Genomic DNA, 27,319 nt, shown 5'->3' with positions numbered 1-27,319 from the left:
AGGGAGATTATTCTAAAGATGACAAATTTAGACAATATCATGAAGAATAAGAACATTTCAGTGACAACAAAGATCTAAGTAGTCAAGGAATTACCTTTCCAGTAGCAATGCAGAGCTGTGAAAGAGCAAGAGAAATAAGGTATTATGGATTTTGAGACTGTTACTAAGAGAACCATGGACTGAAGAAGAACCAATCAACTATCACATTAGACTACATTAGACTACATTACCTAGACCACATTAAGGCTGACTTCTTTCTTGAAACAATTATCAGCAAGCAGAAACTCATATACTTTGGGCATATGGTACAAGTAGATCATGATATACTTTATTTATTTATTTAAATTTATTGGCCACCCAACTCCAATGGACACACAACACACACACACCCATACACACACACACTTGATAAGGTTGGGGGAAGTAGAAGAAAAGCCAGACAATGAATAAGAAAGATCAAAGAGATTGCTGAAACTGGCCTTGTAAGAGCTAGAAATTAAGACTAAATATAGTTCAAGATCTGATTGTATGCCACCCAGAATCATGTTTTGTGAGATGGGTGGTCAGATAAATATGATAAATAAATAAAGATAATTAGCATTTGTTCATACAATCACCAGGAATCAAAATCAGCTTGATGACACCTAACTAGCTAAAGGTAGATTCAGTTTACTCACTGGAACAAAATCATAGGATCAAGGTGTAATGATTAGCTAAAGTTACCTTTCACATGTTACAATTGGAAATAGTTTCATCGAGTCCAATGGATTTACTCCCAAGTAAGTATGTAAAGAATTCCATTCTATTCCCATTTAGGTTTTCAAAATCATTATTGGCAATGTGCTCCTACAAATACATCTGCAAGAAGACAGATGATCTGATACTAACCTTTATTGCTCCTATATATAAAATACCTGCGAAACTTCTCCATTTTATGTTTTTAAAGTCCACAAGAGTGCAGTGTTAGCTAATAAACAGCAATTTATTTATTACAATTGTACGGAGTTAGTGTGGTGATTGATTAGCTTTATTTTAGAGCTTTGATTCTTTACGGAAACGTAATGCAGATGGCATATTATTATTACTGTTACAGTTAATAATCACAAAAATATGATTTAAGTGTTTTAAGGATGCTGCGTTGGATACCTGTCTTATTCCTTTATTTTCTAACACGTTGAGCTTCCAGTGTCCACATTATGAAAGCTGTTCAGGTATCATAGTCAAGCCAGCAGTCACAAAACACAGAAGAGGGTCAGCTTGTCCTCAACTTCAAGAACAGACAAAATGTAGACACTTCCTATAAAATATATCACTGCATTTTTTCCAGAATGTGATAGATTCCCAAATGCTCACAAATGTTCAGTATGAAATTTAATGCAGTAATTATTTGCCACAGAGGAACCAGAAATGCTTCTAAACATGTACATTTGTAGTCTTCATTTTGATTAAACAAACTGCTGAAACCTTGGTTCAGAATTTCTTTCTATTTTTTTGTTGTTGTTGTTCTGGAAAAAATGAACCAACTGGGAGAAATTGGTAGAACAACCAAGGAAGACAGAGCTATGATTGGTATGGCTCAAATAGCTCTGCTGTTCATTGAATTAAGGAGAAAAGCATAATTTCCTCCATTAATTAGATTGGAAGAGAAAAAGATTCCTGAACTTTGCATTGCATTTCTGGTGCACAACCATTACTCTGCTGGTAAATACATAAAGTGAATTTTGGACAATCCAGAATGCTGTGAGAAAATATGATGCCTTATTTACAATCTGCTCAAAACTTCTGGTATAGTTAATAAATGACATGTTTGATAATGGAAAAGGAAGCCTATTCTTTTAGTTGAGTGTGGTTGAAGAATTTATCCTCTTGAACTTGGCTGCTTGTTTGAATTACTTATTCAGCACTGAGTGAATGTCTCTTAATTTAAAATTAGAATTGGCTGTTACATGAAGAAGAGTGTGTAAATATTGGTAGCCACTACACCCTATGGAAGATCCTAGCAACTGGTCATATATACGTACACATACAAGTTTACAGAAGCATGTGAATATGTCCAGCAATAACCCTCCATTATTTGGTTGCCAGATACTGTAAATAATGCAGATATTAGTTGTAATGATTTATTGGATTTTGGTTTTTTATTGGGCTAGATCGTTATAGCTTTATGAATTCTGAAATACATTATTGGAATTTGCCTTGAGTTTTTAAAATATTTTAATACATCCATACATAAGTAAGAAAACATAAATGTAATCTTGATGTTTCTTATACTAGCATAATGTAATCTGAGTTTTTAAATACAAAATAAAATGAATGTGAATATACTGAGCCTCTCTGGAGATAATTCAGAAACTACTGTAAAAGAAGATCCAAGAAAAAGGTTTTTTAAAGAAGAGGCTTTGGCAATTATGATGAAGAGACCCAGCATAATAATAATTTGATTTTTAAAAACATAGATTTATAGTGGCTAGGTACTTTAACATGGCCTGGGAATCTAGATAGCAATTTCTCATAACTCCAGTTGCCTCATTTGATCATCTGTTAGCAATTCACTGTGTAGAACAGGCTTTATTTTAGACACTCCAAATCCATGCTTCTTCAGGGAAAAAAAGAAAAAAGTATCTTTTTGGAAATGTTGCTGAATTCTCATTCAGTATTCTTGTACTGCTATAAAATTCTTGTTTTGTAAAGATGTTACTATTTAGAGAACAACTTTTATTACCATGGTTGGGGAGCAGACCAAATGGAAAATAGTATATAAGCATCAGAAATGCATTTCCCTTAATCAAAATAATTGCCCCTTACTATCACAACATCTTCTGCCTTGTTACAAAACCCTATTTTCTTCTCTTTCTACACATAGTACAGACGTATTACCCCAAAGACCTTATCCATCTGAGCTTTGATACAAATACTTTTAAATGTCTCTCCAGATAATGAACAAAACCTCTCAGTGAATGTCTGTGCAAAGTGCTGGCTGATGTTTTCAAAATACATAATTGCAAGTTAAGTTCTCATTATAGTTATAATGTTATGTATTGGTAAAGGTATTTTATAGCCAATTCAGACAATCTATGTATTAGTTCCTCCATATTTTCCTTGTTTGAAGTTCTGTCCCATTACTGCAAACAAATTATTCATCATTGTTACAGTAATTACTATTCAATTATTTCTCTTTCATATTAAACTGTTAATACATGTTATATGTTTTAACTTAGTATAATGGTTCCTCTGAATCTCTGCATGACATTTGTCCCATTATAAGAATTAGTTGGCTTCTGCCAACAGGTGGCATTTCCAGGAGGGCTTCTAAGAAAAATGACAGAAGTTGAAATACTCATACAGAATCAAGACCACTTATCAAGATATGTGACACAGGGACAGAACAAATCAAAAATTGTATGATAAAATGGATGCAAATACAACAAAGAGAGGAACTGTGGAACAATTCTATATAATTTACACCAAGTTATAACTTAAGAGAAAACTGGTATAAAATATTTTATAGATAGAATACAACTCTGACTATAATTTCCAGGATAGACAAATCATATAGTAATAAAGGCTGGAAATGCCATGATACAGAAAGACCATTTTGCCACATGTGGTAGACATGTAAAAATAAATAAAAGTACTGGAAAGAAATACACAGCACTATTCAGAGAATTTTAGAAATAAAGTTTGAAATGAAATCATTTTCTTTTTACTAGGCATACTTCAACATATCAATAAAATATCACAATATATGAAGGTACATGTTCGGAGTCACAAGAATAAATTTAGCAGAACAGTGGAAAAGAGATATGTTACCAATAATATCAGACTGGAGACTTAAATTTAGAGAAGATACAGTAATGCTATAATTAAGAGCATATATTTATAATAGAAATTTGACCAAATTTAAGCAAGAATGGCTTCCATAAATATATTACAGCAAGGCAAATTTCAATATTTAGGGAATGGTTTTTAAGGGGAAAAAGAATTGACCAAAGAACTGAAATCAGAAATACATGAATATTTTAAATGTTTATAAATATTGTATATCAATTGGAATACAACAAAGAGGAAGTGAGAAACTACATATTTACCCATAATGTTTTTAGTACTTTTTTTCTCCTTTTTTAAAAATTGTATCTTTGAATAACACAATAGTGGAGACTTTGGCATTCACCTCAAAGATTAAAAAAGATCTTTTAAATCCTTTTTCTTATTAACAATAACAATGTGTTTTGGTTTTTATGGTTAATTTCTCATCTTAATACTGAGTACTAACTGTACAACTTTTGAAACTTCTTTGTCCACTTACTGATATTATATCTTTGCATCAAATATTTTTCTTTTCTTTTTTTTTCCTTTCTTCCTTTTTTTCCCCACTTCTTGGTTTTCTGTGTGTGTGTTTTTTTTTTAAGTGGCATTTCCTTGCAAGTAATTATACAGCTGGAGCAATATAGAGGCTGTATATGTTACCATGTTTACCCACCTGATATTATTAGAATAACTATATTATCTTCTTGGGAAAACACAGGTTATTCTCCAGTCTGAGCATAATTACTGAATTAACTCATCCTGCCAACATGAGATTCATGCAGTTCAGGGCCAAAGACTGCTATTCTCTTGCTCTATCAAAATTGGAGAAGGTAAGAAAACTTCAATGAATTGTAATAAATATGTTATTTATTAATTCTCAGATGTAGTTGACTTTTCTCATTTGCTCTTGAAATTGATAACACAGAAATGTTCTATTCTTAATCATTAAAACTATTGATATAATTGTGAAATACCTATGAATATGATTCAAGAGGCTGCTGGATGAGATTAGTGAAAATTACAGATGGAAAACAAAAGAAAAGTGCCAGAGAATGAATCTGTAACAATTTCTTCCCCAGAGAGGAAATTGTAAGAAAGCAATCTGTAAATCATGTTATAGTGTTGGGTATGCTGGATTCTCCACTAGCCCTAGTAAAGTCATCAGCTTTATTCTGAGAATCTTTTAATCCCCATCATTGTGCTGAATTTGTAAGGACTAATTCTGCCAATTTAAATACACAAAATATCATGCCCACTGCAAATGAGGGTCAGGAAGCACAACTAAACTAAAATTGAAATGGTAAAAATAAACACAGAGCAATGCTTGTCAACAGCAATTACAGCAATTCTCATTGTCAAACAGCTAGCAATTCTAAGCAAAAAAAAAAGGGGGGGATTAAATATAGTTTAAACTATCCATTGTTGTATTTGTTTTAAATCATGATGAAAAAATAAGTTCTTATAGTGAAAATAATCAAGACAAGTATAACATGATTCTTGTTGAGTCCTGATACAAACCTTTGTTGAGTCAATGAACACCACCCACATACAGAAAGGTACATGTTCCTTTCAAAAAGAAAGTGAAAAGGTTCTATAAAATTTGCAGAATAATATTGATAGTACAACCTAAATGTTGCAAATGAAGTACATAATGCTGAGAATTACTAAAAATAACTAACAGGAGACATCTCAGTTATGATTATAAATTCAGTAGTTCAAAGATTTAAGTGCCAGCATTAGCACGTGGCTCTAACTATGATAGAGTGGCTACTTCACAAGAAAGGATGGGAAAAAAAGATTTCTAACTTTTAACATTCCCATATGGCACTGAAGATGAAGATGATAAAACATTTCATTTTAATGTCATGCCTTCAGTCTTTTTAATTAGTAGCCAGTTAACCCCTTCTCTAGCAGAGGTTTAACTTGCTAAATACTACATGTAATCTGTAGAAGCCAGTAGTACAGTATACTTCCCTAGTCCAGGATATCTTCCCCAATTCTGTCAAGGCCAGCAAATAATGCACACGTGCTATAAGATGCCAGTATTGGAACTTTAAGAAACTAATCTTACTGGGCTACTGCAGGTGGAAGTCCAAAAGAACATAACTTCTAAGCTGGAGGAACTAAGACAAGTGTTTCAAATTCCACTTGCTTTAGGCAAATTGATTGCAGTAATCTTCCCTCTGAGTTGGATAATGCAAACTTTAACAGTCCTGTGATATTGTCACCGCTCCTCAAGGATAGAAGTATTGGATAAAAAAAAAAAAGTTCTAACACTGGAATCTGCTGTTATTGATTTTCTTATAACTGTACTCTTAAGCTAGATGATTCACTACTGAAAATATAAAAACTAAAGAAACTTCAGGTGTACAGAATAGAAAATAATGATTATGTTTCTTTTTTGGTTATCTCAGTGGGTAGCTACTTGGAAGATCTGGCTGTTTTTACATCTACCAAATTATGAGTCTCTATAATCAAACTTAATAAAAATGTCCAGATAGCCCTTGCTGTATTTATCGGGTTTAAGGGATCTACTAATATCTATTCTCTCCCCTCCCAGCAGAAAACATAAGCAGATTAGTAGGTTTTTCACCAAATCAGAAATATGTATACTGAAGTTATTGCACTTCCACTGTAAAGCATTGATTATTGTACCAAGAGACTTCAATACCTGGTGACCTTTTTATTCAGCTATTTCCACCATATCCCTTTCTATGATGATATATTGGGATTTGATGAGTCAACAGTTTAAAGGTAAAAGAAGTATTTGAGCTAACAGCTTTAATATATGTATTTCAAGCAAGTTGGTAGAGAGTGATGAAACAGGACAGAATATATTCTGCTCTTGTCAGGAAGCCATTATAATTAACTATGTTACTGTGTCAAAATATTACTGAAATCATCATGTAGCTAAGAATAGGATGCAGGCTCAACAGAGACCACACGCTACTGTAACATTGAAGTTAAATACCAGTGAATTACATACCTACTTCAAAAACAGAGCTGTATGATAATCCACTATGGACATGGAAATAACAGAGATCAAATGAAGCACACTTCAATATATTGAATATAAATGAGATTCTTAAGTTTCAGTCTTTTCTAACAACTTTAAACCCACATAAGGAGCTGTACCAAGTTGTTGCAACATGTACAAAAACACCTTCTTAGTAATGAAGTTTAAAATCCAAGCATTGATTTGATAGGGAATGTGTACTAACAAAAAAAGCACTTTTGGAAAATCAGAGTTTATAGAATTAATAACTGTCCATCCTTACCAATGGATTGGTGTCTATATTTTTTTCTTTCTTTCTTATTAATGCTTTACACTATGCTTTAAATAAGAAAGAAAAAAAAACATAGATTGTCACATTGAAACTGAAATTTGAGAAAGACACCTTAAAATATAGTCAAACGGAATGCTGTGCTGGTTCCTGAGATAATGTTGGATGTATTGTTTAAACAGGTTCCAGTCATTTTTACTGAAGTTCACAAACTGATATTCCAAATGAAAATGGCAAATTCCCAGGTGGAGATCATATAGCCTCTGAGCTGATTAAAAGAAATGATGACTGTTCAAACTTAGCTTTAGATGCTGTTTAATGTAAATGAATAGAATAGCCTGTTTCTTGAAGAGATACTACCTGTTATTTTCTCCATTCATAAGAATGGAACAAAGTCTAACCCTGCCAATCATACTTTTAAGTACAATTTGTAAACTTATAAAGGGCATCTCTTCTGGAAATTATTATGGTAAATTAAATTTTAAAATATTTTAGAAGATGAGTATGCTGGCATCAAGAAAGGAGAATCAGCTATCGACATACACTGTATATTATACTGCGTGGTTTAAAAATGGCCAAATCCAGTGGTATAATGCATGGGGCCTTTATTGACTGAACTCAGCCTTTGACATAATTTCCAAAAATAGACTTTGATGTAAAATCTGGCCTTTTACAATTGATAGACCTGCTTATTTGAAATTTCTATGAAAACACACACCTTCAAATAACAAGTAATTACTCATGGCAGCTGATTAGGTCTACCCCAACTTCAAAAAGGATTAAATCAGGGTTTATTCAAAACAGTTGTTAAAAACTTGACCTGCCTTGAATTTTCCAAACTGCCTAATTCTACACCTAGGATGTTCATCTAATTCAGACTGGGGAGAAACAATTATTTAGCTGCTTCTCCCAGCCTGAATCCTCTCCATCTCTAAAAGATTACTGTAGCTTTATAATATAATGTAATATAATAATATAATGTGTAATATAATCACCTACCACTTTAGCTTCTTAATCCCCAACAATTTATATGTGTGCTTCTCATGTACTACCATCAGCCTTCTTGATGGAAGCTTCACATATGCAGATTGTATCTACTCACATGGTCCCAGTAAGATTAAACTTATAATTCATGTGCTATTACACTGCTTGTATTATAGAAATGTGTGATTCAAAAGTTTCACATCTCTCTTAGCTAAGACACCAGGAATGACTAAGGCCCATTATCTATAATATATATCAAATTCTTCCAAGGAGTTAAATGTCCAAAAGGCAATTTTTTCTGCCAAAACATGATCAGTATGTAAATTGATTATAGGTGCATGATTTTTGTAAATATATGCTGCTTCTCTGTGTTATATGTACTGATCAATTATTGTAATAAGTTGCTTACTTTAAAATATTGCTATAATAGCAACCAAATAATATGGACAATTTCTTAATAGTGAGCAAAAGAATGGTGTCAGTTACTGTACATTAATATTTGCAGATATTAGATTTGTCAGTTTTGCATATTCTAAGAGAAATTCAATGTGTTGATGTGAGTTTTTAAGTTAGCAATTTGAATATAAATGCATCAGCTTTGTTGGCATATCAGGATATTTTAAAGAGCTTGATAGGATCATCTCTGATACTTCATGAATTGTCAGTGGTCTAATATTCATTACTATTCTATACTAGGTATGATATAAAAATATTATTTCTTTCCAGTGATCAAATATTTACAGTATACCAATTTACAAAATACTTAAAATACACACACACACACACCAAACACGCACATACATAGTTCTCCTCATAAAGACCACAGTTAACAACCTTTCCTTCATGATAACTTGTACACTACTATTTATTTATCTGTACAGTCTGGACTCATAAAAGTATTAGAGTTGTTTCAGTTCAGAATGATAATGATGAGAAACTCCCTATGTGAACTAAATGTGTATCTCGGAAATATCCATTAGAACTGTCTCCAGACTTCATGTATAAAGGATAATTTTAACTATAGAGAAAGGGGAAAAGTTTTCTTCCTAAATTTAGAGTGTTTGAAAACCACTGTCATTAAGAATTGCTGTAGTCCCAATGTGCTGATCTAATAATATGTTCATATAGAATCTAAACTATTTTAAATTATATCAATGTACAAACGTGCATTTTCAATAATAAAGGCTAGAAAAGATGGAAGTCAGAACACATTTAGCAGTTAGTTGTTGGACTGTATTTGTTGGAGGATTATCTTTAATATTTTGACTTGTACATTTTTCTTTCAAAGTTAATTACACTTGGCTTTTCAAAGTAAGTTTTATATACTTGCACGTATATATTCATACAACCATATTAAGCCTATATTTGTACATAGTATTGCAATTATATATATATATATATATATATATATATATATATATATATATGCCTCTTTTTATAGTTCCCTCTGCTGTTGTCTTCAGTGTTTATCTATCCTGTTTATATGTTTTCATATCAGGTGCATATCTGAGACGATGTTGTACTTTACTGTGGTTTTTGGATTGTTTGGAACAAGCTATTATTGTTATTAGAAATACTTTGCTACCTTGCTGTATTTTCACTTTTCTACTCAACAATCTGGGACATTGTTGTTGAACAATTGTTGATTTTTATAGTCTCCCATCCAGGATAGTATCTTGTTCATTCTGTAGGCTGCTATCTCCCACAAGAAAATGTTGCTTTATTAGTGCAGATCTCCTGATACTGATTGCTTCCCTTTATTTGTCCAGGAGCTGGTCAGCACTTCCCAAAGAACCTGACCCTTATCTGCATTGTTTTGATATTCCTGACCATTACTTTCTCCTCTCAATTCATGCCCATCATCTTTCTACGCTTTCAGCCTTTCCCATGTCTCAGTCTGGCTTTGTTTCAGCTCCTTTTGTTTTTGTTTTTTAATTCATTCTTAAACTCACACACTATAAAGATGCCTATAAATCCAGGCCTGTTGCTAGACATAGCATATATACAATTATACAAGATGGCCCCAAATTTGCCACATTGGCATCAGTAAGTGTGTCACATGGATAAAGAGCAGAGACAAGTAACCATGTACAAGGAGAAATCTGATGACATTGCTGGCCTTAGGGGAAAGGACTGACTTGAGTTTTATTAACTGAATTCACAAGAGATATGATTTTGTACCTGGATCTATTTTCCATGCTTTGGCCAGCCTCCTTGTTGGCCAAATAACCCCTTTATCCCATTAAGCAGAAAGCATCACAAAGTTTCACAAACCCTCATGGGTTGGGGACTAGTCTGCCAGCAACTAAGCCAGACTAAGCTCTGATTAGGCCAGTTAGGTTCAGAGGGGACAAGTGAGCAGAGAAGGCCAGCACTCAACAGTTAAGGGTCTCTTATGTGCCAGTAGCAGACCTAGACAAAGCATGGAGGCTCCATATCTGGTTACCCCAGCTGCAGTTTCCAAGACAGCTGCTAGTTATTTCATTTCAGTGGGAGATGCCCTATCCTTGTTTTTGTTACCTCCATGGCTAGCCCAAATTGCATCTCTCCCCCTGTAATGGTCTATAGGAATATCCTTGAGAGACAGGAGGAGGAACCACCATCAGATAAGAGACATTTCAGTCCACAGAAGGAATGGGAGCATGGAAAGCATCTCAGAAGGGACCCTATCTAGTTCCCACGAAAGGAAGGGAAGGAAAGGAAAGGAAAGGAAAGGAAAGGAAAGGAAAGGAAAGGAAAGGAAAGGAAAGGAAAGGAAAGGAGGGGAGAGATGTGCTCTCAGAGTGGCAAGATTCTGTTATTGTAACCTTACAATAAAGGTAGTGTTAGTACTCATGGTTTGTGCTTCTTGTCCAGACTACCTCAAAGGGCTGACACCCCTCCCCCCGACCTTTCTGGGAGTCAATTCCGAGAATCTATCTTTTGAAGCATGTTTGTGATACACCATGAAACAGATAATTTCAGTACTATCAAATATTAAATAACTTACATATCAATTGCTAAGTCTTAACTATTGAAATCAAGTTTAATGAGTTGTGATTTATAGTTATCAAAATGTGGTGGTTCTTAATAAAATATATATTCAGAAAATTCTGATGAGAATTTCTGAGGCCATTTAAATTGTATGTATTTTAAATGCTTAAATTAAGCTAATTTAAGTATGTCTTTTAAATGATAATGATAATGGAAGTCTGCTTTGCTGCAGAAGATCCTGGGCTATGGTTAACTGTATAATTCAGACTCCTGGCTAGGTTTATATTGAAACTCACTGTGGATCTATGTACATTGAGAGTGTGTCCCCTGTATCTACTATCAAAGCTGACTGATGTGGAGATTGGAAGATTGATACGTGTGCCTGATTGTTTCTAAGAAAAGCTTACACTTTATTATATTATCTCTAATGTTAACTGAAGCACAGTTTGAATACAACTGTGTAACTCTTTAGGGGCTTCCTATTGTAACTTGTAAAACGAAACATGAAAGTCTTGATACTATGTGGTTTTTCATAAAATTAATGTAGGTAATTATTTTCACCTCATTGATAGAGACCCAGAGGAACTACTATATGTAATGAACTTAAATAAGTTGTTAAGAATGAATATGATAAAAGACTTCCAAAGATTTAAAAAAAAAAACAGAAGAAAGCAAACTGGATGTCAGAACAAACCATAGAAATTGCCAAGAAGAAAACAGAAACCAAAACCAAGAAAGACAACGACCTCAGGAACAAACTTAACAAAGCATTTCAGAGACCCATTAATACAACATATGTAAAGACAGTGAAGATGAAAACAGACATAGAAAGACAAGGAATGTCTTCCAAAGTATCTCTGAATTCAGAAGGAGGTTCCAACCTCAAACTGGTATGCTAAAGGACACCAGTGGACAGATAGTAACTGATTTCAAGAAAATCAAACAAAGATGGAAGGAATGTACTGAAATGTACAGTAGAGATGTTGACATCCAAGATACCTTAGAAGATATTCTCTGCATACAAAAACCTCCAGTACTAGAATATGAAGTTAGGTGAGTACTCCTGCCATTACCAAGTTGGAAAGCTACAAGAATCAATGGAATATCTTCAGAAATATGGAAAGCAACACAAGAATAAAGGTTCTAACCAAGCTATACCAGCAAATCTGGAGAACAGCACAGTGGCCAATATACTGGAAGAGATCAATCTACATTCCAATACCAAAGAAAAAAGATTTAACAGTGTATGCAAACTATAATACAATATCCCTAATTTCACATGCTAGCAAAATAATGCTTAGAATCATCCAATGCAGATTAGAGCCCCACATGGAAAGGGAGATGCCAGATGTTCAAGCTAGCTTTAGAAAAGGCCAAGGAACATGAGATGACGTTGTTGGTGCATGCTTGATCATTGAGAAAGCCAAAGAATATCAAAAGGAAGTCAGTGTGTGCTTCACTGATTATAAAAAAGCCTTTGATTGTGTCGATCATGTCAAACTGTGGAATGTACTTAGGAAAATGGGGATTCCAGAACATCTCATTGTCCTCATGTAAAACCTATACACAAGTTAGAAGCCGCAGTATGGCCAGAACATGGCAAAACAGTGGTTCCAGTAAAGAAGTGAAACAAGGTGGTATATTTCCCCCTTATTTATTCAGCCTATATATGGTGTATATATTGAAGGAAGCTGGATTGGAAGTAGCTGAGTGTGGTTTTAAAACTGGAGGAAAAAAAACACATCAGTAACCTGCATTATGCTGAAGACACCAATCTAATAGTTGAAAGTGCAAATGCAAGCTCCATTAATGAAAGTCAAGGAACACAGTGAAAAAATGGGACTAAGGCTATATAATATAATATTAATATATTATATTAATATAATATAAAGTAGCTCAAACTAATGGCAACAAGTATTAGCAACAGTCTTAGAACTGACAATGAAGATATTGAAGTGGTGAACAGCTTTTTTCTTTTAAGTTCCACTATCAACAGTAACGAACCAGTGGTCAAGAAATAGAGTAGCAATGAAGGCCTTGAAAGAGATATTCAGATACTGGGAAGTATCTAGGCTTACAAAGATCAGAACTGTACAGATAATGGTTTTCCCTGTGATACTCTATGGAAGCAAAAGTTGGACTTTGAAGAACCAGGATTGAAAGAGTATTGATGCTTTTGCACTTTGGATCCCTGAAAACACCATAGACAGCCAAGGAAACAAGCAAATGGATAATTGAACAAATCAACCCTGAGTCCTGACTCAAGGCACAAATGACCAGACTCAAATTATCATACTTTGGACACATTATGCAAAGACTTAGCTCTCTGGAAAAGTCCATAATGTGTAAAATGGAAGGAAAGAGAAGAGGACGACCAGCAGCAAGGATTCAATTATAGCAGCAATGCGTGCACGACTGGAAGACCTGAAGGACCAATTTTAGGATAGATCTTCCTGGAGAAAATCCATCTATATGGTTGCTAAAAGTTGACAGCAAGTCAGTGGCACATAATCAATCAATCAATCAATCAATCAATCAATCAAACAATCAATGTTTTTCCAAAATGTGTGGTAAACTAAAAATATCAGTTTTACAGTCTAAATATGTAAGCAAATGTTAATGTGTGCTAAAATAACTTCAGAATGGCTATTAGTTGATTTATTTATTTGATTGATTGATTGATTAAATTTATATAGCTGGCCATCTACCAGGCAAATTCTTGGTGGCAAACAAAAATGAAAACAGCACCAAACTTCACAAATCCAATTCAAAAGAAACTGGGTTGCAAAAATCAGATTATAAGCATATCAAACAAAATCCCACCCCCATCAGAGCTCCATTAACATCCTGGCCCCATGCCTGAGGGATGAGCCAGATTGTCACAGCCCTCCAGGAAGCCAACAAGATCAGTATCTCAGTGGGGATGCTGTCCCAGAAGATAGAGGCCACGCAGAGAAGGCATACTTCCTATGGCTCACCAGGTGACGATGCTTTATCTAAAGGACCTGAAGCATGCCCACTTTGCCAGATGTAGTGAGACAGGCAAAAGCCGTATAGGATAGATAGTCCCATGACCTGGTTTCATGCCATGTAGAGCTTTAAAAGTGACAACCAGCACCTTGAATTGCATACAGAAACCTATTGGGAGCCAATACAGTTCATGAACCAGAGGCGTTATGTGATGCATCCAATACTGCATATGCCACTGAGTTCTGGACCAACTGAAGCTTCTGAATGCTCTTCAGAGGCACTCCCACGTAGAATGTGTTCCAGTAGTCCAATCAGGAGGTGACTAAGACATGACCCTCTGTGACTGTGAGGGACCATGATTTAGGAATGGGTGCAACTGGTACACAAGATGTAATTGTGCAAAAGCACTCCTAGCCACAGCTGCCCTCTCTCCTCAAGCAGGAGCTGCAAGTCCAAGAGAAGCCCCAGACTGCGTACCAAATTTGCCTGGGGGAGTCCTACCCCATCCAGATCTTTGTACGTGAGTCAATTGATTGGAAAAAAAAATATTGAACTTATGCACTGTATTTGAATGAGAGGGACAAATTTAATTTCATTCCCAGTGCAAAAGTTACAGGCTGTGACCAGCTGTTCTCTTCATAATTTCATTAATTGTGTTTATTATCTGTCTATCTATCTAATATTTCTTAAAACTTAAGAAGATAAAAACTAACATAAACTAATATAAAGTAAGAAGAAAAAAGAAAAAGAAAGACATCAAAGAAAGAGCAAAAAGTGCAAGAAAAGGAAAAAAGTTGAGGAAAAATAGAAAAGAAAGGAAAAAATATATAAAGAAGAGGCTTCCAATATTCTTCACAGCAGTTATAAGTACAAATATATTTTAACCTTTCTCTCTAAAGTTATATCATGTTACTCTTCTTTCTATAATTTATCTGTCTAATCATCAAAATGATAGATCACAAACTCATTTTTTTTCATTTTTACACAAAAAGTCCATAAGGGGGTTCCAGTCACCAGTAAATGTAGATAGTGTCTTTTCTCTAATCAAAGAAGTCAATTTATCAATTTCAGCAATATCTGTGAACTTCATCAACCATTCCTCCATAGTGGGTAGTGTCAAATCTTTCCATCTCTGTGCATATAGTAATCTTGCCATAGTAATCATATATTGAAATAATCTTTCATGGTTTTTTTTCTGTTTATCCATTAACCCTTAAGAGGGAAAATTCTGGCTTCAATTGAATATTGATCTTTAAAATCCTCTGTGTCAAAGTATGTATTTGAATCCATTTTTTTTTTTTTAGCTTTTTTACATGTCCACCAAACATGATAAAATGTCCCTTCATGCTGTTCACATTTCCAGCATACATTTGAAGTACCTTTATATATTCTAGATAATTTCTCTGGTGCGTCATGTACCAACGATGCAGCATTTTATAAAAATTTTCTTTGAGATCATAACACAACATAAATTTCAACTCTCTTAACCACATACTGTATTTTCCCACTGATCCATCTGTATATTATAACCAAAATACTTAGCCCACTTTATTGTACATTCTTTAACCTATTCTTCCTCTGTTCCAAATTTCAACAAAAGTTTGTACATTTTAGCAATTACATGTTCATCATCAGTACACAATTGTATTTCAACCTCTGACTTACTTTGTTGCTTACCATAAGTTATTTTATACATTTTAAATCTTTCAAATAACTGTCAGTGGGAAAGCCATTGATAACTGTATCCTTCTGCTATTAATTGTTCTCTTGATTTGATTTTAAATTCCCCTTGATAGTTTTCCAATAAGTCCCAGTATGTCAACCTTTTATCTTTATCTACCATTTCTCTTCTAAAATACGCTTCTTGAGCTGAGATCCAAAAGGTGTTTTCGGGCACATCCTGGGTTTGAATCTATTCCATATTCTCAGTATGGCATGTCTAATAACATTATTTTTAAAGTTCACATTAATTTTAACTTTATCATACCATAAATATCCATGCCACCCAAACCTCAGGTCATGATCTTCTAACTGTAAAAGTCTCTTGTTTCTCAGCAACATCCATTCTTTCATCCAGACCAAACAACAAGCAGTGAAATACAATTTCAAATCCAGGAAACCCAATCTTTCTCTAATTGTGTTTATTCTCCATTTGAGATGTACTTATATTTGATTTTATAGAATGCATCAGTTGGAAGGAATGTATAAAAAATATAAGCCAACCCTATTATCAGTGGAGGAGTGCATTACACTTTCCCTGACAAGTGGCCATCCAGCCCTCTTCTGAAACTTCTGATGAAAGGAAGTCCATCATTGTTCAAGAGAGACAGTTCTACCACTTAGCAAGTGTTACCTTCAGGAAATTTCTCTTAATATTCAATCTGAATCTTCTTTTTCTAATTTTAAGCCAATGGGTCTTGTCCTAATTTAAGTTAGCACATCTGCCCCCTCTTGCAAGTGATAGCCTTTTTAATTATTTGTAGAGTGCTTTCATCTCTTTTCCTAGTCTTTGCACGTGCAAGCTAAAGATGCTCAACTCTGTTAACCATTTCTCCTAAGGCTTAATTTCCAGACCCCTTATCGCCCTGGTAGGGTTTTTTTTTCTGAACTCACATTAGTTCCGCTATGTTATTTTTAAAGCACAGAATATCAAGGGCCCATTATCAAAACATACTGCTTCTGTTCACATAGCCAAAAATTGCTTTGGAATTTTTATCTGCCTCATAATACTGATTGCTGATATTCAGCGGATAGTCCACCAGTACTCCTTGATCCTTCTCATATGCTCTGCCACAAGGCTATGTTCCTCCAATCTTGTGCCTAAGCATTTGATTTTTCTTACCTAGATTCAGAAACTTACACTTGATACAGTTGAACATAATCTTGTTGAGCTATTGGGCCTGATATTCAAGCTTGACTAAGTCATTTTGGATTGTATCCCACCCCCCAAACATATTAACTGACCTTAGTAGTTTGGTGTCATCTGCAAATTTGATAAACATTCTTTTCATTCCATACTCCTGGTAATTTGTAAAGATCTTGGATAGCATTAGGCCAAAAAGAAAATTGTATTGACCAAGTATGGTGATGGTGGCTATCTTTTCTAATTGCTCACAGATATGCTGCTTGACAATGTGTTCTAGTACCATGCACAGTACAGATGTTAAACTGCCTTTAATTTAGTTAAATTAAACCAAATTAAACCCAGGTCTTTACTTTCCAGGGTTCCCACTGCTCCCATTTGTGAATGTTGGGACTATGCTTTTCTACAGTATTTTGACACTTCAACCAGTTATCCAGAAACTTCCAAAGATTAGGGCTTCTGAGATCACCTCTGCCATGTCCTTCAACACCTTAAGACATAATGTTTCTATTCTTGGAAGTTTACATTTCTTTAAGAAAGCATGGTAGGTTCTTACTATATCTGTATTAGTCTTGAGCTACTCTCTGTCTGCTTTCCTCAGTCATGTTAGAAGGGTCTTTGTTTTTCTGAGACAATACAGAGACAAATAATGTTTTAAGCAGTTGAGTTTCCTCTCTGTTCTCCATTATTACTTCTCACCTTCCCCAGGCGTTCTCTTGATATGCCTTGCTATCTCTCTCCCAATTTCTCTTATTTGTTTGGTGAAGGTTATTTTCATAATTGTTTTTGTTTCTTACATATTTTAATATTAATGAATGCGTTCCACAAGACTTTCATATTTAAGGTCATGATTTTTAATTTTTTTTAAAGAGTATTTTTACTAGGTCTATTTCTTTCAAGTTCTAAATTTCTATGATACATATGTAGTCATATTTCCTTTCCTCATGTTCATTACTCATACTCTCTGTGCATTAGTGTGGAAACCCTGGAAACTGAGGATGCCCCAGTTTACTGGTCTGTCCACTGCCATATGTCTGAGTCTTCCAAGAACTCTTTTGTTACCTCATTCCTCCTCTATTATCATATGCAGCAATGTTCACCTAGGTGACCACCTGATCAATGAGGAAGCTGTGACTGTAAGTCTCTCCCCTCAAGCCATGTGCTGAGCAAACAAGCAAACCTGTACAGCCTGTGCCAGAAAAATGAACAGCCTTATACAGTCAGCCAAAGAACTCTGCTCAAAATCCACATCTCATCAACTCTCTTATTTCCATGTTCCTATTTATTCTTTTGTTTGCTCACACTACTCATGAGCTCCCAGTGCCTGCTCTCTTTCTAACGAGCACTGGATGTGACGCAATTTAATTCATTATCATCCCTTTAGTGCCAGTTGTTATATTCTGTAGTGAGAATATACAGAAGTCTTCCCCAGCCTGTTGCCCTTCAGGTGTGTTGGTCTTCAACTCCTGTCATATCTAACAGGAATATATTGTATACTGTACAAGCAACACAAAATATTGAAATAGCTGTTTTGGATGTGAGATGATTGAGCAAGTTTTGTCCAGAAAAGGTGTCCTGAGGAACTAGCTTTATAAGCTATACAACCCTGGAGCCAGATAAATGGATTCATGGCAAGACAGCAGCTTTCTTGGGAGTGGAAACCAGCTTTTCCCATGTATTACTATTTTCAGATATAAGAGTGAGGTGCATAATGTAGGACAGCAGAGGGAGTTATTTTGCTACTGCTCTTATTAAATACTTGGGAAAGTGATAAATCATTCAGACATTAAGCAACCTTATTTCTAAAATGAAGTGGCTGAGGACATTCCAGGTTTGGTTGATAGTGTATTTATGTGGACATGTTTTTCTATAAATGCTGAATGCCACATCCTCTTCCATTCTTCTAACTTGTTAATTTTGCTTAACAAAAGCAGGATGCTTTACGTCTAAGGAAGAGAACCACACATGACATTAGGTTCTTAAAGCTGGGTTTTTCTTTCCAGTCATTATTCTACTCAGAATTAAACTCCCAGTTGGGTTTTTGTTGTTGTTTTTGTTTTATATCATACCTGTTTCTTTGGTGGCTGATGACTGAGGTTCATCTAGGAGTAGTCAGCAGGAGCATTTTGGAGTAGAAAATGGTTGGTGAGGAGAGGGTTAAGCAATCCTTTTATTAACTGACATTTTAAATAATACTAAAGGGAAAGAGTACATATGTTTAGATCCAAGAAACAATTTACATTTCAGTGAAGAATGGGGATTATTTTTATTTTATTTTTGTGCTTTATTTATATAATAAAACTGAACAAAGAGAAAAAGAATAAAGCAACAAAGAAAAAAGAGAGCAATGCAACAACACAATTTAAATATATGTTTTGCATAACAGTTTCAATAAATAGCCACATTCCACTGTAATTGTCCATACATAATCTATTTCTATAAGCAGCTCATTCATAAGTCACAAGTAACATCAGATCTTCAATTCATTGAATAACTGGGGCCATAAATTTGTCTTTCTAGTATTGAAGGACAAAGATATTATAAGTGTGACTTTGAGGAACATGTTTTTAAATTTCTGTATCATACCCACATTCAGAGCTGTGGTTGACTACAGTTCAACAGTTCAGTTAAACAAAGAGGGAATTCTGTTTCATTTTTTTGTAATGTCAAGGGAAGTTTGAAAATTAATAAATACACTGAAAACACTAATAGGCAAAAAGATTATCAGGATCTACAGTTAAATGTCTGAATTCTGAAATCAACAAAATGACTTCTGCTGCTGCTTTACATTCTTCATTATGGAAATGGAGAAATGAGAAACTGTTTTTGTTTCAGAGGACTATGAAGTCTATTCATATTCAATTTTCAGGGCTTAGGAATCTGATAGCTCTTTTATTATATCTTCTATGATGATGATTATTTACAAATTATATATAGGCAATTTTTCAAATGAGTCCTTTGGCTCAAAAAGACTGGAGACCCTTCTTCTAAATAAATTGAAGAAATTGGGTCAGAGACGTTTGGTGAAAAGATATTTCCTTTTCCTCCTCCCAGTCATCCCTGGTTGGAAAGCAGAGTTTTGGTCCCACAAATGTTGTCTAATTGTAAACTTAGCTTCGAAAAGAGAGTTTGGGGCAAACCAAAGGGGTAGGTAGAGATGTGGATGAGGAGGGAGCCAACTATAACATACATTCTTAAATTTAAACAGCAGGACTTGTATTTACTGGAGATACTGGCCATCTTTTGAGGCCACATGTTGTTACGTGGGTGGCTTCAAGGAAGAGCATTTTTCTGTGACCCCATGCATTTTTATTAATCATGCATCCTTTTGGTTGTTTTGATGATTTTACTGTCTGTAATCTTTTAAAAATATATAATCCAGCCAGAGAACTCCAGTTAATTAAAAAAATTGAAAGTATAATTAATTAAGAGTGATATCATATCTTTGTTACTCAAGAAGCCCTAATATATATCACTTAGGGAACTCAACATTGCTATTTGTTTCATGCAAAATTATTCTGGTCTTCAAATAAATACCACCCCTTTGAACAAAACCCTTTTTAAAAGGTTTTATTTATGTGTTTCATTTGTTTGTTAGATTTATATCCCAGCTTTTCTCCAGGAGCTCAAGGGAATTTATGTGGGGATCCCCCTTCATTTTACCCCCATAATAACAATCCTTTGAGTAATTGAGCCAGTCAGATTCTTCCCTGGTTGAAGCCAGACTTGAATCTCCCCAGTCCTTGTCTACCTCTTTAACCCCATCACAACACAGGCTCTCAATTTTCCTTTCTCATCTTGTTTTAATATTAGTGATGATACAAAAAAAACTGGGAGTATCTGTTGGAAATGAGAAATGAAAGTGAATTATGCATCATTCTCCATAAATGTATTCACCATTCTTGTCTTATTCATTTGAGTTTAAACACACATGGAAAATAACTTCAGTTGTCTAGTAATGTTTAAGAGATTACCCATCTAGTACCACTGAAATTATTTATTCCTTGAAACTACTCAGTTTGAAAGATATTTTGAGATATACTTAGTTGTTTAAATATTTTCCTATCAGCATACAAGCTTAAGTATCATTGGACTTCTATAGGCTGTAGGCCAGAATTGACAACACTCCTCTTTGCACCTTTGAAAACTGTAAACCATATTCTATCTGGCTGAAGAATGCATGGGGCAGTTCAACTGATGGCTGTGGACAAAAGAGTGAATGCAATGGCCTTTCTTAAAACAGTATTTTACTTTTCAAAGATACTTATGACTGCAGTATGGAATTTTATCTCTAGATAGAGTGTATTTTCCAAAGCTGTTTATTACACCAGTGCAGGGTTTGGATTTTTTTTACCAGACAGAAATCCAAGCTAAAACATAATGACATTCTATTCAGTTCCTCACATTTGTGCAGGGGGCAGATTTTGAAAGCCATGATCCAGAAAAGGAAATATGTATGCCTTTCACAGTTTCACTGCAGTGCTCATGTGTATTGAGACATGCATTGCTTAATCCGAGACAAGCATATGCTCCTGGCAGAATCAACCAGGTACTTATAATGCCCACAGTGGCAAACTCTGCTTCAGCCTCACTTAGTTATGTCTTAGTCTGAACGATCTATTCCTTTATGTCTTGAGGGGCAGAATGTATGTTGGATGTGTATTTGCATAAATCCATGCAATTTTGCCCACCATTCATAATATGGCATGTTGAATACTCCCTATTTCTCATTCCAACATATTGCCAGGTATGCATATGCATAAAGAATGTGGCCTTAATGTTCAGGGGTGCCCTCCCTCCCTCCCTCCCGTCCTTCCTTTCCACCCATCCAACAGGCAGACAAGAGGGAGACTGATTGAGCTTGCCACAGGTCCGAACTGATTACTTGCAGAAGGTATTTCAAATTAAGCTGGGGGCAGCAGATGGCCCATCCTTAGCCTAAAAATGGGAACCCTTGCAGAAAAGCTACTGAACAGAGCCTAATTCCACCTATCCATAAATTGAAAAATTAGCTCAGTTTTTCTTGTTTGGGGTTGTCTTTTTTGACCTATTCTAATTCATCCCAACTTTTCCAGTTACCATGGCACATTTTTACAGGTGGAATTGCAGTTCATTAAGCTTCCCAGAATTCCCTTGTGCGCAATGAAATGCAATTAAAGGTTTGACAGGAAATTGCCTTATGTGGTATGATGTATAGCTGACTGTTAACTCCTGAGGTAGGCTCTCCTAGCACAAAGGCACTCCAAAAATGCAACTGTTGCCTGCAGCAAAAGTGTATAACCATACATGGAAAATTGACTTGGTGGCTTAATGGGCTTCTGAAGCAAGAATTCCCTGAATCACAAGAGAACTCCATCTGCTGCTACAGCTGTAACTTCCCTTGTTTTTCTCTTTGGAAGTAGCTAAGCAATCGCAGTTGGCATCTGATCAAGCAAGCGCCTTTCGTGCAGCAGAAAAATGTGTGGATGAAAGATACGGGTGATCATATGCCCCAAACCAAACTCTCTCCTTTCTGGTTGCTTCGTAACAATTAAAGTTCAAGTGAGCCTCCATTCTCTCTATGTGTGGCTAGGAAGGTAAATAGATTCAAGGAAAGATAGGGATTTTTATTTTTAATTTTCTACTGAAAATAGGGACTGGCTACTATCCTACGCAGAGCTAAAGCACTTAAATCCTATTGTGTTCAATAGGATTAAAGCAGTGAAGGCCTAGTTCACAACAGTGAGTACATCATTTGATTAAGGTACACTTGATGATGAGATTCTGATTGTGTGAAATAATTTCAGTGAAGTGAAATTAAAGATTCCCCTCTATTTTCAGCTCTGTGTTGCTTCACTAACACATGTGGGAATCATAAAGTGATGAGCATATGCATATGAATCAACCTTCACTTTTGCAGGATTTTTAAAAAAATAGTTTATCATGCTTTTGGTTTAGGATGGAAAGCCATTTCCATAAATATGAGGATTTATTTGATTGTTTTAAGTAATTTCTGTGCCACCCCATTCATAAGACTCTGGATGACTTCCATATGTAAAACAGCCATAAACAAGCTGTTAATAAAACCATTAATTTTTTTAAAGTGTAAACTCAGACAGTAAAGCAGATCTAATGAAATTTTATGAACCTGGAATGGGAATGGCTATTTGCAAAATACTGCAGAACCCTAACAGTTGTACATTCCTTATATAACTGGCAAGCAGGGGGCAACATTTCCATCATGTCAAAGGGCAGTTAAAAAGATGATCGAAGAAGCTTTAATGTACTCACAGATAAATGGGAACTAAAGTACATATATCCAGTTTTCAAGATTTTTTCCTTTCAATAAATCTGACTAATGAGCTTTTTGCATTCTAGGTTGTGAGCAATTGGTATGGGCTTGACAGCATCAGCAGTCCAACCAAATTAATACAATATTTGTTGCCTTTGCACAGTCTGACAAACTCACCCTTCTCCTCAATATTTATCTATTTATCATATTCTTGATCCACTCCTCTTTGGACATAGAACCTACAGATTGAAGAATAATAAAGCATAAAAAAGCTGATTTTCTCCATTCTGTTTAAGCATATATTTTGAGTATTAAGTCGTTTTAGGGAATGGAAGGTTTCTATCTTTATTCCTCTTTATGTCCATCCTCCTCCCCTTTTTCTTAATCAAGTAGCAAATATAAAAATGAACTTGCTGAGGACTTGGATGATGTCTTCCACCATCCTTCAATCATAAATATCCATGGTGGTGTCATTAGGTATGACAACAGGAAGAAGGGGAAATATTTTGTCTACATCACATACCAGAGAGTAGACTGCAGCTTAAATTATCACACAATTGCAGTCAGCTGGAGGAAAATACTCAATCATAGAAGGTCGTGTTCAATGCTGGTCTGATTTTCAGGTTTATTTAAAAGTTTCAACTATTGGGTAGTTGAAAATAAGGACCCTTGGGGGTCCTTCGTAACATCAAGACAGACAGGCAGACAGACCCATCATACTATTCCCTTTTGGGATATGTAACATTATGCAAAGTGCAGAGAAAGAGTGAAAAGATGTAAGCAAAAGAAATTAAAGATAGGAGATACGAATTAAGAAAAGGAACTCTAATCCTGCAGTTTAACATTTTCATGTCTTGTTCCAACTTTGTGCAACTGAGCTAGGAAGGAAGGAAGGAAGGAAGGAAGGAAGGAAGGAAGGAAGGAAGGAAGGAAGGAAGGAAGGAAGGAAGGAAGACCTCTGTTTCAGATATATGAAATAGTACCCTAAGATTGTGAACAATGAGACAGTGAACCATGAAATACAAGTATTCACGGGCCTGCAGTGTTATTCCTGTTATTGAGGGGGAGGGAGGTGTTTGCAACAAATGTTATACTAAATTACATAATAATTAAAGAGGTTCCAACCCATACTTTACTGCTTATAAATAAAGTCCACAAGACATACAGAACTGTTAAAGCTAGCTAAAATACAATTCATATTTACTGGAATATAAATCTAAAATGAAAACTAAGTCCAGTAAAGGTTCAATCCTATGGTCTCAGGAGTGTGGCTATTCCAGGGCTTTATGTCTTGGTATGCATATCTTTTTCTTTGGTCAGAGACACATACAGAGAGAGAAAGAGAGGTCTGCTCTTAGAAAGGAAGTTCTGGTCTCCCCAGCTCCTATCAGTTGTTAGCAGAAAGACAGTAAATAGGTGCTTTTCCCACCCTGGAAGTCTGATTTCAGAACAAAAGAAGTGTTGTGGGTTTGCTATTGGGAGAGACTGAGTATTTTCAGGACCCCTTCCCCTCATTATGCCTTTGAATGGAAGAAAAATTACACTACCCCTGGATGGATAATCTCTGATTACTTTGCAGCAGTCAGAGAAGACAATATTAAAACAAAACAAAGCAGAACAACCAGGCATTAACAAAAAATAAAGAGAACCATGTCCATATTTTACCAGAGCTATTTTGCCTCACTTTTACCTTTTTTTACCTTCATAAGGTCTCCCTGCTCTTTAAGTATTGTAGATGGGATAAAGAGAAGCTAATTGTGGAGAATTAAATGTTACTTTGAAATCAGCTGATAAAAAAGAATAGAAGGCAATCTGAGCTTTTGGATTAAAAGAAAATACTCTGCCATGTGATCCTAATATTTGTAACCATTAAAATTGGATTACTTTTTATTATCAATTAGAACAAATGAAGCATACATTAAACAGTAGTTTCTGTAAAGCTCATTGTCTGGCATTCGGTTTCCAACTCATTGATTCAATTACATGTATGACCATCTTCTAAAAAGCTTGTATGAATAATAACTCTAATGAAAAAGATAAAAAAGAATTGCAACCAAAATGTATGAAGGTACATAGACTTATGCAAATATTTAATCTTTCACTATGTGCATGATAATTGTTTTTATTTAAATATGAGTGAGGGGGAAAATATTCTTTAGCTGTCTAGAATGGTAATAAATGCCCATTTAGAATATGTGGACATGAATCTTGATACTTGCATGAAAACCTCACATGCCCTAACTTTTCCTCATCTGATCAGAATTTATATTTTATGAATGTGTGAAAACTTCATTTGTGGTTTGATATGATTTAATTTATATGAAGTTTAACTAACATGGTAGTCTAATTTGTTAATCCAAGTGGTCCCTGACCCTAGTCTTCATTCTTCAACTGTGATTAACAGGCAGGTTCCCACTTTGTTGTATGGTGCTAATGTGACTTTTTTTTTTTAAATTTATAGTAGTAAATTACGGTAGTAGATAAGAAAACAGATCTTCAAGCCTTGGCTTTTCTCTGCTCTGAGGGAAAGCTCACCATCAATGCTTTTAAGACCATAGTTGGTCTTCTCTAAAAGCTTAACAAAATATAGATGGCAAATTGATGGACATAAGCTAAAGCAGATTAACATGCATAGTTCTTTGGATGTTATTTTCTTGTGCCCGAATTCCTGGGGAGGCTCAGATAGTGCATGTTACAGTCTGCCCAAAAGTGTGTAGCTGCAATTATCATTATCTCTTTGTCTGTCTGTCTGTCTCTCTCTCTTTCCCCTTCCCTCAAACAGGGTTTCCATATTCTCTTTGAGTCTTCCAAGTTGCTATATACATGCACGCTTGCATCTGCAAGGACTTCTCCCTTTGGAACCAATTCAATTCAAGTTTTTGAAGGCTATCTTTGGAGTCTACTAATCTGTACTTAGCTTGGAGACAGAATCTGTTTCAGGGGAAGCACAAATCTGCATAAGCAAGATCACTTATTTAGCCCCTATGATTCTATTAGATAACTTTCACTCAAGTTGAAAGAAGACCTTGGAGAGAAAACAATACAACCATGGTCTGTTTAAATTAGTCTTGCAATCCTTGGATTTCTCCCGAGTTAAAGAGATTGCAAAATGGCAGATAATGGATATTGATTTATACAGAGATAATTCTAATAATGCCATTTTGTTTTAAGAAGAGAAACCTAAAGAAACCATTTTTTCTTGAATAAATTTCTTTATAATATAGAGATTGCAAAATACCACAAGGCTTTCATCTTAGCTTGTTTCAATACTCTGCCTTTGGCCTTACTGGAAGGAAGTTACTGTATTCTATTTGCAGAGGTGTTTTCTCCCTGCATTTAGATACAGTTAAAATTGTGGATCATAGGCTATTATATCATCAATTTTATAAATATATCCATCACTGTTATATAATACCAGTTCTAAATAAGTTTCCTGGTAAATCAGATATTTTTCTATGTCAGTTATACTCACAGATTCTAATAATGTTATTTTTAAAATTGGTAAAATTTGTTTTAAAGCAATTAAGAAACAAATTATAAAACCTGGTTTGTTTAATTGTATTTTATATCATGTCCATGAGAGCAGTTAATAGCTATCTCAAGATTATATAAATGTTTCAGTTTATTAACTGTTACAAATTGATTTTAAGTTGGGATCATATTTTGGAGGGACTTGTTTTCTCATCATGGACCATTATAAATTCTCTGATCTAATCTGAATCTGTTAATTTAATAGAAAATGAAATTATATCCCTTTATTCTAACAGCTAATAGTAGATTTTTGTTTTGTAATGAGGAAATTTGCTTTATACTCTTTGAAATACTACAACAACAACAAAGTCTTTTATACTGATAACTTTCAGATTTGGTTTTGTAATTAATAAAATGGTTGAACATATTAATGGTTACAGTTTTGAGCCGTTTTCATGTTTTCATTTTGATTTATCCAAAGTCAGTGTCCATCTCTGGGTGTGAGGCTGCTTTTGTGCTCAGCCCAGATGGATGGCTAGCTTGGTGGCAGTGAGCTAGTGCTAGTGTAAGTCAGTGCATTACAGCTGCAAATGTATCTTACCCTGTAGTTCTTTCATTTCCAAAAGTAACTCTACCACAAATTCCAAGGCCAAAATTAACATCTGGTGCTATGATTCCTTGTTCAGAAAACAGATA

The 27,319-nt window shown here is 34.9% G+C and overlaps 1 protein-coding gene across 4 annotated transcripts in view; it reads left to right on the top strand.

Moving 5' to 3' along the window:
* The window catches only part of KCNT2 (potassium sodium-activated channel subfamily T member 2), a 221,778-nt gene that overhangs the window by 178,188 nt on the left and 16,271 nt on the right, over positions 1-27,319 (top strand). For all 4 annotated transcript variants that reach the window (XM_088153973.1, XM_088153972.1, XM_088153971.1 and 1 more), the window contains one exon: positions 4,526-4,637. In XM_088153973.1, coding sequence (XP_088010099.1) covers positions 4,526-4,637 — 112 coding nt within the window. The remainder of the gene's footprint in view (positions 1-4,525; positions 4,638-27,319) is intronic.

Source organism: Python bivittatus, unplaced genomic scaffold (genome assembly GCF_059951505.1).
Source record: "Python bivittatus isolate LINGU-HERP-01145 unplaced genomic scaffold, Pbiv_v1 ctg000700_np1212, whole genome shotgun sequence".
Lineage (NCBI taxonomy): Eukaryota > Metazoa > Chordata > Lepidosauria > Squamata > Pythonidae > Python > Python bivittatus.
This window is presented reverse-complemented; position numbering and strand designations above follow the sequence as displayed.